General features: G+C 40.0%; 1 protein-coding gene across 1 annotated transcript; it reads right to left on the bottom strand.

The window, feature by feature from the left end:
- Nucleotides 1-8287: 8287 nt before the first annotated feature.
- On the bottom strand, nucleotides 8288-15154 carry LOC121400740 (vomeronasal type-2 receptor 26-like). Its single transcript, XM_041584698.1, has 5 exons — nucleotides 14931-15154; nucleotides 11982-12806; nucleotides 11245-11478; nucleotides 10527-10650; nucleotides 8288-9218 (listed from the first exon to the last, which is right to left on the bottom strand). Exons 1-5 carry the CDS (start codon nucleotides 15120-15122, stop codon nucleotides 8314-8316), a joined length of 2280 nt encoding a protein of 759 aa, XP_041440632.1. The 5' UTR covers nucleotides 15123-15154; the 3' UTR covers nucleotides 8288-8313.
- Nucleotides 15155-15484: the final 330 nt, after the last annotated feature.

Raw genomic sequence — 15484 nt, 5'->3', positions numbered from 1 at the left:
TTGCCTCTGTCCCTGGGAAACAAAGTATAGCCCCTGATATTAACTGCCCAGTCATGTGACTCATTCAGCCATGTTTCAGCCAATCACATCATATTTTCCCTCCAACACCAGCAGCTCCAGTTCTCCCATTTTACCAGTCAGACTCGTTGCATTTGTAAACATACATTTAATACTGGTCCCATATTGAACATGTGACATGTGCTCCTCCCTATCCTTAACCCCCAGCCAAATCTCCTCCCCCATTTTCCCTTTCTTTGCCCACTATCTCATCTAACCTGTCTTCCACTGAATCTTTTACTGAACCCCCCCCCCCCCACACCTAGTTTATAATCTCCTCCAACCCTCCAGACATCTTCTCTCCCAAAACAGCTGCACCATTGAGCGTTGCTCGTGGCTCAGGTAATGTCTCTGAGAAAATTACCTTGGAAGTCCTCGCCCTCAACTTTACACCTAATTTTTTAAAATTGATCTTGAGGACTTCACCACCTCCTCTAACTTTGTCATTGGAACCCTTAGAAACAATTTCGGGATTTAACACAAAAAGAAAATAAATGCACTAAATGTATCTACGAGTTGACCCCAAACAGAGAAAAGAAAAAGCTGTTTGTCTCAGTCAGATACTCACAGAACCCACAGCAGTCAGTGCACTTACTCCCTTCTTGCACCAGCACTCCCAGCATGCACAGCAAACACCAACGCCTTAAGGTTTTGTTTTTATTTATAATTCTTTCTTTATTGTATTTTAAACTGGGAGGGGGTTCAGAAGACAAAAAAGGGGGGGGGGAGGAAACAGGGGAAAAAAATCTACACATCAGTTTGACATCATTTGCAATAACATAAAAATTGAAATAAGTTAGAGAACAAGTCATAGTTTACTTTAAGATATACATTTCAGTGGTATGAATTTCACTTCTAAATTTTCTGTAACTAGTGATAAATGAAGGGTGAATGGGTTCACTTGTCATAGACTTTAATTGGTGGTCAAGCCTTATGTTGTTTGGTTGCTTTCTTGAGATAATTTACCCATGGGGCCCATATTTTCCAATATATAGTGCGCTGGTTATGTAATAAGTATGAGATTTCTTCTGCCTTATTTCTTCTATGGGAGCCCACTATTCTCTAAAGCTAGGAGCAACCAGTGTTTTCCAGTATCTTGGAATCAAAAAAAAACCAAGAAAAAGATCGCTGGCTACTAATCTCAAGTGGACATTTGAAGATGGATGTATTTATGCAAGTTAACCCCAATCGCTTAAACCAATTTAAACAATTTAAGCAGATCAAGCATAACGCTCTTTTAAAAACGATTGAGGTAACTAGCAGCCACACGGTAATCCTTACCGCATGGAACGGGATGGCCTGGGTGTCCAAACCCCAGGCCTTTCACTTGCAATCAAACAGTTCTTATCCAAATCAAAATGAACTCAGCTTTAGCTTGGCACTCACCGCGTCTATCTGATGGCCCGGGTGCTGTGCCCCGAACCCGTAGCTTGGGCGAATAAAATCTTCAGACAAGAGAATGCACGCACTCCTGCAGCCTACTTTTAACATGAAGAAATAAAATTACTCTTTTACCTCAACTATCAAGGCTGCAGGAGTGCGTGCATTCTCTTATCTTGGAATCAATACTTACTTACTTTGTAAGGTAAGGGGATCCTTTATAATCTCGTGTGTATCTGCCATGACATTCAATAGTATTGTCGTCTTGTCTTCCATTTTAAAAGTATTTTTGGGTAACTTTGTTTACAACCTCTAGAACTTACCTCCAAAGCTGTTGTAAATAAGGGCATGTTAAGCAAATGTGAGTGTGATTCCCCTCCTCCTTTTCACAGTTACCTGAACTACTGGGGAACATCCTTTTCAATGATATAGGGGTGTAATGCCACCGGGTGACTCATTTCTAGATTGCCTGTTTCGTTCTGGCTGCCCTGGAAGTTTTTGTGTATCCCCTTGATTATACTGTTCCACATATATTGTGTTATGGTAACTCCTAGTTCTTTTTCTCATATTTGGAGTAAATTGCCCCAATTAGCAGCTCATACATTTTGGAGAGGGGTTTGGTTATTTCTACTTGTGTAGCTACCAGCCTTTCCCAATGTGTTTCAGGTCTATCCCAATCATCAAGATTTAAAGATTTGATATAAAAATGGAGTTGGTTATACTCCCAGGGGTCTCTGGGGTGGCAGCCCCATCTTTTCTGAATCTCTGCCAACAGTATCAGCCTGTTATTTTTCATAAGATCTTTTACTCTGGTTTCTCTGTCACCGCATTTACCCCATCTCGTGAATGACCCTTCCTCCATACTAGATTTAAAGTCTAGATTGTATACTAAAGCTTTTAGTATATAGGGAGAAGATGTTAATTAATATTCTTTTTTATTTTTGTGCCACACTTTCAATGTGGCGCCCACTAAGGGGTGTTGCTTTGATATCATTTTCTGTCCACACGTTGTGCATCAGCGGGTTCCCTATCAATGATTGTTCCAGAGTGCACCAGTCTTTTTTCTTTTTCTCCAATCTACATAATATTAACATAATAAAGGTATGCATCTGGTAAGCTTAGGCCGCCTTTGTCTTTAGGCTGTATTAGTAAATTATGTTTCAGTCTGGGACTTTTCTCTTTCCACACAAATCTAGATATCATGGACTTTACGGAAGCAAAGAAGGACTGGGGCACCAATATAGGAAGTACCTGTAAGAGATATAAGAGCTTGGGTATAAGAAACATCTCAATAGTTTGTATTCTCCCAAACCACAAAAGTTGTAATTTCGCTCAATTGCTGACTGATGTTTGAAAATATGTTAATAAGGGCATATAGTTATCTTGGTAGAGTTTTCCTAGGTCAGTTCTAATTTTAACACCCAAATATTTGCTGTTTGGATCGGCCCATTTAAATGGGAAGCTTTGCTGTAGTACTTTGGTTCTTGCCTCTGGGACTGTTATATTGAGTATCTCCGATTTGGAGTAATTAACTTTGAAATTAGATAGCATACCAATTTCTCTCATTAAATGCATAATGTTTGGTAGGGAAAGGTTTGGTTATACAAAGTAAAAGATCATCTGCAAAGGCCACACACTTAAACTCCTGACCTGCAGCTATTATGCCTGAGATATCGGGGTCCTGTCTGATATGCGCCAACAATGTTTCCATCACCATGATAAATAGGACTGGTGAGAGGGGGCATCCTTGCCTTGTACCATTTAAAATTGACACCTTTGAGGACATGGTTCCATTTACTCTAAGCGTGCCGTGGGTTTCTCATATAGAGCCATTATCCTTTGCTATTATGTCTTGTTTTTGGGCGTGTTTAATCAGTGATATAATGTTAGCCGTATTGTCCTTTCCTTCTCTTTTAGACACAAACCCTGCTTTATCGGAATGAATAAGTCCAGATAAGTATCTCTTAATTCTATTAGCTATCATTTTTGCGTACAACTTCAAATCTATATTAATCAGGGAAATGGGTCTATAGCTAGAGCATAATTGGGGGTCTTTGTCTGGTTTGGGGATAATTGTTATGTGGGCCTCCTGGGCTTGTGAGTGAAACCCAGTTTCTTTGGTTATGCTATTAAAGTATTTAAGCAGAACTGGAATTTTATCATGTTTGAAGGCTTTATAGAAAAGTGCAAAGTGTATCCAGATCCATTATAGAAAAGTGTATCCATCCGGTCCAGGGCTTTTCCCTGGAGTGAGGGAATCTATGGACTCCTCTATTTCCTTTGATTCAAAAGGGGCTTCCATTTTTTGGGTAATTTCCGGAGTAAATTGGTTTAGGCCTGCCTCTTTAATAAATGTTTCTATTTTGCTAATTTCTTCCTTTTTAGGTGCGCCTGAGTTCAATTAATAGAGTGCTTGGTAGTAGTCTTGTAAAGCCCTTGCTACTCCTATAGTGTCCTGATGTAATGTATCATCCCTGTCTTTAACAGACATGATCTGCATTTGGGGATGGATTTTTTTGGTAATTCTAGTTTAATGCTTATTACATTTATCGCTTAGTTCATTATATCGCTGCTTCGTCCTCATATAAGCTTTTTGTACTGTATGATTAAGAAGGGCCTTCAATTGTGATCTCTTGCTTTCAAGTGCAACTAACGTCCCTTGGGCTATAGTTTCTTTATGGGATTGTTCTAGGATCATTATTTCTTTTAGTAGGGTATTAATCTCCTTATCTTTTTCTCTTTTCAAGTTGCTCCCCATGGCAATCAGACTACCTCTCAGAACACATTTACCAGTTTCCCACAGTGTCACCGGTGAAGTATCAGCAGTGTTGTTTTGTATTATCGAATCTATCCAAGATTGGATCTCTTTCTTTCTACCTTCTGTAGGCAACAACCTTTCATTCAAGCGCCATGTAAAATCCGCTCTCCGTGTTTGGCGGACAGTGAATGTAGAAGTTAACGGGGAGTGATCAGATAAGATGATGTTCCCAATGTCTGCTCTTAGAAACCATTTCAACCAATATTGTGATGTAAATATATAATCTATTCTGGAATAAATAGAATGGACTTTTGAAAAGTGCATATGGTCCTTTTTTGCTGGATTGAGTGCTTTCCAGACATCAATCAATTGCAAATCAGACAATGACTTTTTTTACTTCCTTTAAACCCTTGTAGGATACATTTGTTTTCCCAGAAGATGAATCAATTAGGGGGTTAAGTGTTAGGTTAATGTCTCCCCCTAATATGAGGAGGCCTTCCTTGCAATTTCCTAGAACTTTCAAGAAGTGTTTCAGGTATGTTATCTGTGCCGTATTGGGTACATACACATTTGCTATTGTGCAAGGTTGTTCCATTAGTTTCCCCTTTAAAATAAGAAAGCTCCCCTCCTTATCAGTAATTGTATCTAAATGTTTGAATGGGAGGTCTTTATGGATAAGGCTGAATACTCCCAAAGATTTTTTTAAAGGGTTGTTGCTCATAAAAACATGGGGGTAGTGCTTAAGTCTCAAAGTTGGTATGTATTTTCCTTTGAAGAGAGTTTCTTTTTTTTTCAACTTAAAATTTTTATTGAGATTCAACATTTTAAGTTTCCAAGTTTTACAGTATTTCTCAGAACAGGAATACAAAAATATAGACATATTAATATGAGCATGTTCTTTGAGGTTGTCGTGGATAATCTTGTACATGGTATGCAGACATTTATTTAACATGTATAACCAAAGAAAAAAGGAAAGGAAATCTATAACACGTTGCAAGGGCCTATTCTGTCTCTAGGGAATGGATCATCTATCTTATTTTTATAGTTTGGGAAATGTAGTAATCCCATTTGGACCATATTTCTTCGTGACGATGGATCGTCCCTCTCAGTTTGGCTGTCATCTCCTCCATTGATTTCATATCTCTGATACTGAAGAGAGTTTCTTGAATCACTATTTTTGACTTAAGTTTAATTTACTCTTGAAAAATTGGAGCCCTTTTAACTGGCTCATTTAACCCATTCACATTAAACGTAAGTACCGTGCATTGCAAATTTGAAACATTAGCCATCATTACATGTGCTAGTCATGATCATATACCCAACTGATGGTTTAAAACATGAGGAGAGATCTTATTGGGAAGGGTAGGGACATTAATGGGTAATAGTTGCCACACTAGACTTATCTGGGTTTTTCACCCCGGCTGGGATGGTATAAGAGCAGCTTGGGTGAACTGCACCTTGACTGTGGGGGTAGGTGGTTGACTGGAGTGTAGGTGGTACATAAATGGTGTTAAAGGAAGTGTATCTCCACTGATCCCCGCCAGCTTACAAGACATCTTTACCTAAATGTTGAGGTGGGATAATAACTATAAAAAACAGTATAAATGTCTGAAACTGAGATATCAAATCAGAAACATGAAAACAACATGAAAGCAGAATGATGAGTAAGATCAAAAGTAGAACACCACATTGAACTGTCATTCTAAATGTCCAGATCAAAATCAGCCCAAACTCAAAGCAACACCTGATCCTTCAGCAACTGAGAGCCACAGTATATTATTACCGGATAAACGTCTGTCTGGTCTATCATGTAGGTTATTCTTCAAGAATCAGTTTAAAGTGTGAGTCAACCACCCGACATTCGGGCATTGGGTTAATTGTTAGTCCTGATGTGGTGTTAGGTATGAAGACTTTCTTCCTTAAAGTTGACTTGTGGTATCAGATTGGAGGAAGTTTCAGTCTCTCTCTAGGTATTCTAGGTGTTCTCAGTGTTCTAGGTGTTCTCTGTGTTCTAGGTGTTCTTTTTGAGGGCGGGATTTGTGACCATTCCTCCATGTTTAATTCCAGAATTTTGCTTGAGTCTGGAATCCATCCAGGTATGCTCATCTCAGGAAGGTGCAACTTTTTATGAAAAGAGTTAGTGTCGGCAGGAACTGTAATCACAGCAGTAGTGTCTTCATATGTCAGGAGACCAACTTCTTTGGCTCTGGTTAAGATCTCATCTTTCAGTGCAAAACTGTGTAAGCAACATAAGATGTCTCTAGGTACAATCAGAGGTGCTGCCTTTGGTTTCTGAACTCTATGGGCCCTATCTATGTCCACAGATGGCTCCCTCTTCAGAATAGAGTTGAAAATTTGTAGCAGTGCAGTGCGAATGTCTTCAGCTTGAAGTGCTCCAGGCACCCCCCCCCTTATTCTTATATTATTCCTCCTGCTCCTATTTTCCTGATCTTCCATCTGCCTTTGTAGTTCCTGAATGATAGTGTCTTGCTGCTGTATGTGCTTATAGATGGATCTCTGATTGTCATTGCACTGACTTAGGTGGCATTCTACTCCATCTGTACATGTTGACAGGGATAATATATCCCTCTTTATAGCCAGGATTTCTTCCTTAAAGGTGGCAGTGACCTCCTGGAGCATTTCTTTAATGTCCTTTTTTTGAGGGGAGACTAGTAATGTAGGACCGCAGGTCCAATTCATCCTCCGCTTCACTCCCCCCCTCTGATTGCTCTGTTGGAGTCTGCTTCCTCATCTCTCGGGTCTCGTGCAGGCGCCATCTTGGATTCGGCGCAACTTACTCCTCTCTTTAGAAATAGTGGTGCTATGTCGCTGGAAGCTGCTGCCAGGTGCCTCCCGGGAGTTCCTCCTTATCGCTCTTGGTTTGTGAGTTTTCCCCATCTCAAAAAAAATGCTGTTTGCTACCACCAGTAAAACAACCCCTTATTAACTTTTTTCTTTTTAGACAAAATAAATAGGAGAAAACTGAATTGATGGAACACAACAATAATACTATTTAGCAAAAGGTTAGTGTAGGGACAGTGAGATTTGGGTTAAATTACTAAGGCAGTTCCCCTTTAGTATTTGGACACCTAGGTGGTCCTTTAGAATGCCCAGACAGCTATGTCTCCCTTCCTGGGTCCATTGGGATTATTCTATACAGAGTTTGTCAACTAGGTGGCACTGTTTGATCATATAAAGGGGTTTAGCACCATGTGGTCTGGGTCTTTCCCTTGGGACCGTGCCTCCCAGTGAGGTGTTACAGGATCAGGGCTCTGGTTCTTTGAGAGTTAAGTTTAGACAGTTGTAGCAGTTACTGTGATAGTCACTCTAGGAGTGAAAGGAAGTTCGGGGTAGCTAGAGAGCAGTTGTGGCTCCAACAAGGAGTGGGGTGGGGTTAGGACCCTGTGGTGTGTGAACCACTAGATCAGTGACACCAGTGGGTGAGTTGAGGACCAGAAACTAGACCCCAGACTGGGAAATCCAGGACCTAGTGTTTTCCACCTGAGAAGGGGTATTACCTAGTGAGAGGGTAACTATCCTGTGAAGTGTGAATCTTTGCTGCTGGCTATTTGTATTGCATATTGTCTATCCTAGAACATACTTTATCCCACTGGAGGGAATATCAAAGCACTCTACTACACTGTTCAGTTAAATAAATCAGTTGAAGTTTTGCTGCAAAGAACTGTGTCTGACTTATTATGCTGCTGCAGTGACCTACACCAGGTGTTGGGAGTTGCAGGGAGTTGCATGTGTACACTGGGGTCCGGGGCACATTACAAGCAGTTTAGCCTGGACACACACAGCCTTAATACATAGCAAAAGTACACTCAAGGGTGCGCTACCTTAGCAATAAACTTTCAAAGAGGTTTTCTCAGTAAGGTGTCTGCTGGTGTTCTGCTTATGGTGGAACAGGATAACAAAGCACTTGGGAATGAATATACAGAATACATAAGAATTAAATGAAAAGGATGAGACAAACAATCATGGGTATACTATTGATAAACCTGGAGATCCACATTTTGGAGCAGAATGCTAGTGTTAAAACTAAAAACACTTAATAATAACCAGAATCATATAACCAGAATAGTTACATTTATAATAATTATGATAGCAATAAATCACTGTAAGGGTTTTCCAGTTATGTAGCTCCGAGTGTTCTTCTGAGGGTGGAAGAGGATAATGTGGCACTTGGGAATGAAGATACAGCCCAGCAGCCCTGCACTGGAAGTCAGGATAGCAAAGATCTCCACAGCCACCATGTATTTGCCCTTGGTGCTCAGGTACGCTGGGATGAAGGACACCCAAACACTGCAGAACACCAGCATACTGAAAGTGATCAGCTGGGCCTCATTGAAACTGTCTGGTAACTTCCTAACCAGGAAAGCAACAATGAAACTTAATGCAGACAGGAATCCCATGTAACCAATCACAGTGTAGAATGCAGTGACAGAACCTTCATTACATTGTAATATCATCTTCCCAGTGTAAGTGTGAGTGTCATAGTCTGGGAATGGTGGGGAGGAGATCAGCCAGACCAGGCATATCCCAACCTGGACCAGTGAGCAGAGAAGGACCAGCCAGATGGACACTCTGGTTCCCACCCATTTCTTTATCTTGCTTCCAGGCTTTGTGGCATTAAAGGCAATGACAACTGTGACCGTTTTAGCCAGGACACAAGAGACAGAAAGTGTAAAATTGATCCCAAATGTAACTTGTCTGAGCAGGCAGGTGACTTTCTGAGGTCGCCCAATGAACAAGAAGCAGCAGAGGAAGGACAATGTGAGTGAGAGGAGGAGCGTGTAGCTCATGGTTTGGTTATTGGCCTTGACCACTGGAGTTTTGTGATGTTTTATGAAAAGCAGAGCCACTGATGTGACAATTAGACTAAAGAAAACTGAGACTGCAGCCAGAGACTGTCCCAATGGATCTTCATATGAAAGGAATTCTATTATTTTCTGGATGCAAACAGTTCTATTGTCATTGGGCCACTGACCTTCTGGGCATTGGATACAGGTTTCCATATCTGTGGGATATCAAAGAGTATTATGAAATGCCATGTTGAGACCACTGGTATGTACATGTTTTGGCTATGGATTAAAGAAATACATGAAATTAACATCATACTGTCCTAACATCTTCTTTTCTTGTTTTTTTTTTAAATCAGTTGAAATGTATTATGATGTGATAGGAGGAAATAAAAAACACATTGCGTCCATTTAAATTATCTATATTATTCCTCCAAAGTTCATACATTTTTTTGGTCAGATGGTGCATCAGAAACATGTCAATGGATCTCAGTTCATTGACAAGTTTCTGAAGCCAGTTGGAAACATGAGATTGCTATGGACAGTCAGTAGGAGAGACAGAAGATATCTGTACTGCTGGATGGGACTATAAGTAGAAAAAGTACTGTCTCTCTCATTCATGCCTTCATATATTTATATACATAGCAATTTAGGTTGGAAAAAAAGACACGTCCATCCAGTTCAACCTTTTTTATCTCTTTAAAACCTGCCTAACTGTTAGTTGATCAAGAGGAAGGATAAAAAAAACACTTCTGGAGCTTCTCCAATTTGCCTCAGAGGGGAAAGTCCCAGACTCCAAGATGGCAGTCATCCAATCCAACTTTGTACTAAGAGCTTTTTTCTGTATCCCATGATTTTCATGAGCTTCAAAGCCATCCAACCCCTTTTTTGAAACTATCTAATGTATCTCCCAATAGAACTGATTTGGGGGGGGGGGGCTTCCCATATCTTCCCAGCTTTCACTGAATCATTTCTAAATGTAAAGAAGGAACTGAAATCTATTCCCCTCAGTTTCCTTAATTTTCCAATTTTCATCCCAACTTCTCTGGTCCATGCTAGTGGCTAACCTGTGAGCAGTCTATCCTTCTCCATGTTAGCAGCCCCCTTCAATGCAAACTGCCACCTCAGATTCTGCAGTTCAGATTTCAAGAGGAAAACTCATTTGCAGTGACCCCCAGAACAGCTCCTACAAGATCACATCCATGCGTCGATATAAATACTAACTGGCTCCAACAAACTCACTAAAACTCTGCCTTACACAGGTTTCTTACTGCTGCCTCCCAAGTACTATTCCTACCTAACACTTTTCCAGGCAACAATGTGCCTCAAACATAAAGGTTTATTAGAAGAAGATAGGGAGGAGAGCCATGCGACCTCAAGTAAGATGCATCTGACGATGCAATTATATTATATATACCAAAATAATTAACATAAAGTGCTTTATATTTAAGTCAGCCCAGGTTAGACAACCATTTTTTTGGGATAAAACGTTGGTTAATATCCCCCTTTCTGATGAGATTGGTGACCTGTTGTGTTGGAGATATGTCCTTCTGCGCAGGGCACACAGTCATAACAGCAGGAAAACTGTACTTCTCTGGATTTTTTTTGGTATCCTGGGATACAACTTTCACTGCAGACAGACTGAGGAACCTGAAACCAAAAACCATATGAGCAGTAAGACCAGGAGTTGTACCTTCTGGACAGGAGGATAATAACTGAATAATTATTTTGAGATATACAGTGAAGCAAAACCTTCAAAAAGTTGAAATATAGAGGAGTGCTGCTCTTGCCAACCTTACGCAGCCGACAATAGTGCTGAGAGGGGAAAATATTGTGTAGTGAACACAGTGGCTATTTATTGATTGTAAACGTATCAGCCCCTTTTTGACCACAAGTAGCAATTTAAGGGCACATGATGCACATATATTGGCCTCCAAACGTTCTCCCCAAGTGACTTGCAAACAGTTTCAAGTTGATGGTAAAACATATTCACTATAAAATTCATAGTGAAATACAAGATATTTTATGAATCAGACAAGGTAAGTGTAGGATTGGCCAGACAAGGAATGGTTTTATGTAGTTGACCAGTTTGAATACATTACAATATGTGGCATAGCATTCTTGTTTTGTTTGAAGGGGAGGAAACTCTTAGTAGCTTCATGTTCATAATATACTGATAGGGGAGAGTGAAGAGGATATTTTTGCTTGTGAGTTTCTCTTTGTTAAACCTTACTAGGAACTCACCTCTGTAAAATCTGGGTGCCACAAGATGACGCTGTCATTGACAATCAGCTGATCAGGGGTCAACGTGTTGAAGCTTCCCACCTCAATCACACTCATTATACGGCTGCTTTGATTAGGGAACATGACCAAGTTTTTGAGATCATATTGTCCTTGAGTTTCTCCTTCATCATTGATGTAAATCTCTTCTTGTGATGATGAAGATGTGAAATGAACGTTTCTCAGCAAGTGATTCAGCTAAGGGAAAACCACATCATTATTTTATGGTAATCAAAATGGTGGATTAAGAAAGGTGTGAGCATGGGGTGAGGAAACCACCTCCAACTGGGATGGGATTAGATAAAGAAAATACAGAACAAAAGAACTTCTGCACACACAGAACAACTGCCGGTAACCCTGAAAAGTTCAGTTGCATGTAGCACAACGTTTTGGGGGCACCCCAATTGTCAAGCACAATGTTTCTCTGGAAAGAAGGTGGAAGCAAAGGACAAAAAACAAGACTTAAAGAACTGAACTTTCTTTCAAGCAAAAAAATACCCTACTGGGTAATGCTGTAGTGGCTCATTCTACTAAAACTACTAAATTGTTTGAACCCAAATTAACAATGTAGCCATATGAAAAAAACGAACTAAAATACATATAAAAAATGATAAACATGCTTAGCAGTTTCTGCAAATGTCTATGTCAGATTGGACTGATCAAAGGATCCTATAGTTTGATAACTGAAACCAACATCCCACCTTCCATGGATTCAGTTTGCTCTCCAGTTGGTCTTTGTCTGTAGGTGCCCCATGAGAGAGTAATAGATGTAGCGCATGGGCCAACAAATACACAGCTTTGTACACACTGTATGATACTCTGAGATCTATCTCTTGAAAGTGAAGAACCGATGCAAGACTTTCATTTCCAGAGCATGTCATTGTTATATTGTCTTTACTGGGTAATTTAATTATATTCAATGTTTTATTTTGCATTTGAGGAGTTTGAGAAAGGCTACAATTAAATGCAATATACCAGATTGCGAATATGTAGGGATCTTCTGGATACTGATCAGGGTTTACACTAAGGAGGAAGTCATGAAATCCGGCAATGTCACCAGCAGAAAGTAGAAAAATCAAACTTCCATTCAAGATTTCTGCAAGGTCATAATCTAAAATATCAACATATAATGATGTGACTGTCATAATCCATAGTCTTTTTAAATTAGAATTTCCATGTGTAAAGGCCAATACTTCGAATAGCTTTTCTTTGGAAACGCAGATTATAATAACTCTGGCAGTTGATTTTAGGATTATACGTTCCCAACTGACTGTTTCCCATCGATTCCAATCTAATTCATAAACAAATTCCACACACATCCCATTGCTTGTAATCAGGTCTATTAGTTCTCTCTTTATATAATCACTCTCACTATCTGATATTATGACTCCCACCCAGGTCCAACCAAAGTGCTTCAGCAGCTGAATGAGAGCTCGATGGATATATCCTTCATTAGGGACCACTCGGTAGAAGTATGGGAACCTCGATCTGTCAGTGAACATGACATCTGTGGCTCCATAGCTGATCTGAAATATTAAAATTAAGATTGTTTCCTTCATCACAAACCAAAACAACTGGTATTATGTTGCAGCCTCCTAACAAAACAGGTGCAACAGAGAAGTAAATAGTAGCTTAGTTTGAAAAAAACGATTTTACTGCGTCCATCTAAAGAACAATCAAGGTGATCATTTGAGACATTGGGGGTCAATCAGCCAGGACACTAAGGGGGGGAAGAATTTGTACTTGTGTCCGTGGAAGTTGGCAAGGAGAAGGCATCAATGGACCATTGAGTTTAACTCTTTTTGGACAGCTCCTCCCAATGGCCACTCCTCATGCATACAACTAAAACACCCTTCTACCACCACACTAGCAAGGAGCCATCTGGGTAACCAATGTAACACATGAGCTACTGGGAGTTGGTGGGAGATTTTATCCACCTGCCCATGTGACAAATTAGGGCTGAATTGGGTTGGGTGCTAAGTCAAAGAAATAACACACTGATCAATATAGCATTACAAAAGATTTCCATTATTTAGGAACAAGAACTGTAGCAGCTCCTGTAAGATCATGAAAAGTAGAAATGAAATGGAAAGTAGGAATAACTGAGCGGCTCAGAGCGCAACTATACGGTTACTATATAAGTTACTATACGGAAGTTTGAAGAGTTTATTTGGACTCAAGTACCTTTTACTGAAAAAGGTTTTAGGTGCAACTCACTGCAGGGAAAAGCACAAGTTGCCCAATGCACTGGCTGATGTAAATGAGTCCTATAGGTCTACACTGATGGAACTAGATTTGTCTGACCACATCATATGAGACACTGGGATATTTATTACAATGGGATTTGGCTCTGGTGCGGTGATCCTTTTTATGAGTATTTGTCTATAATGTCCTCTAATGTTCTTGTAAAGTGTAATCATGTCCCCTCACAAGCGCCTTTTTTCCCCCAGAGAAAACAACCCCAACCTTGTCAGTCTCCCCTCATAATTTAACTCTTCCCTCCCTCTAACCAGTTTAGTTGCACTTAGTCTCTGCACTCTCTCCAGCTCATTTATATCCCTCTTATGGACTGGAGCAAGTGAGTGAGAAGTGGATGAATATAGAGTATTTGATAAAGTAAACTGAGACATTTCGAGGTGATTCCTGACAGTTTTTGTTACTGTTAGGGGCAAGTTGCTATTTCTGAGATTTCTTTGTCTCATCCCATTTGTGCAGTTGTGTTCACAATCACCTGAGCTCTGTGTGTAACTCCTGCTGCTGCTGCTACACTGCTCTGGGCAGATCTGTTACATATAAAACCATAAATTGAAGTCAAGTATCATCTCTTATTAGCCCTTCTAAAAGCCACTGATGTCAGACTAACCGGACAATATTTATAGGCTAAATAGCAGCACCACATTAGCAATTATATAGTGTCCCGGCACTGTGCCAGACCTCAATGATTCCTGAAAGAGTAAATAAAGAGGTTTGGCCATCACAGAGCTGATCTTGTTTAGTACCCTGGGGTGAATATCATCTGCTCCCAGAACTTTAGCAGATTCCCAAATATTGCATGGAAGTATCCCTTCAGTTCAGTTGGGTGCAGTCACACTTTGGCTCAGAAATGCTCAAGTTTGCATTAAATAACAGTCAATAAAATATACTTATCCTTTTCAGGATTTTCATGACAAAGCCGCCAGCTTGTTATTTGCCATAGGCCTATGTAAATATTATATTTCAAGGCAGAAAGGTTGTTACAGGCCTAGGCAAGGGATTTCAACAACAATGCACTGAAAGGTTTAATTGGCTAAAAGTTCCAGTCCATCATAATGACGATAAAAAGCAAATCATGCCCCATTGGATTGAAATTATATCATTGTTACAGGTCAAAAGACAACATTAATCACATAGCACCTTGTTTTAATAACCGTAGTTTACTACATTTGCTAACAACCTGACCAAAGAAAGTGATCTATTCTTATGTTCCTGGTTAAAGTTCTACATAACAATGCAGTAGCTGAGGGTAATGGTGGGACCCAGTGAGGACAGACTCAGTCAGGGTAAAGTCAGTGAGGAGCCCCACTATAGTACCTGAGGGACTGCTGCAAGTTAGTGAGGAAAGAAACATAGAACATTGCTAAAATATGAAGAAACTCCTTGCAGTACAGTACCTGAGGGTAATGGTACAAGCCAGTGAGGTGGGACGTTATGAAGGAAGAGTCAGATGTCAAATCTCCAATGAAACCAGCCAGGACTCCCCTCGGCTCACACTCATAATTAGGAACTAATTCTCTTCCTCCTGACAGTATTGACATCACAGACCTCATTGATCTTCCTTCTAGAGCCCATGTATTACACACCATATATCCCAGGGTGATATTGGGCAAAATGTCAGTTCTTTGGTTTATCTCGTCAATGGTGAACTTGAGTGCCAGATAGTGATGATAGTAAAATTCAGCACTACTGTAAAGGAAATGACATTCTTACTCAAATCCCATACCATAATTCATCATATTTCATACTCTACTGGATACATTTAATGTAAGGATCTTTAATCCTATGAAAAGAAGTGGCATTTAGACAAGATTCCCAGGTCCATTGTTTGGGGATAGATTCCACTCATGTATCTAATGAGTAATGTGAAAGTAGAAGATTTATATAGTGCTTTTCTCCAGTGGTACTCTTTAAATGGTCTTAGCAAACAAGCCATCATTTCCAATCTAAG

The sequence above is a fragment of the Xenopus laevis genome, chromosome 2S, assembly GCF_017654675.1.
Source record: "Xenopus laevis strain J_2021 chromosome 2S, Xenopus_laevis_v10.1, whole genome shotgun sequence".
NCBI classification, from domain to species: Eukaryota; Metazoa; Chordata; class Amphibia; order Anura; family Pipidae; genus Xenopus; species Xenopus laevis.
The sequence above is the reverse complement of the archived record's forward strand: the minus strand, read 5'-3'. Positions and strand labels throughout refer to the sequence as shown.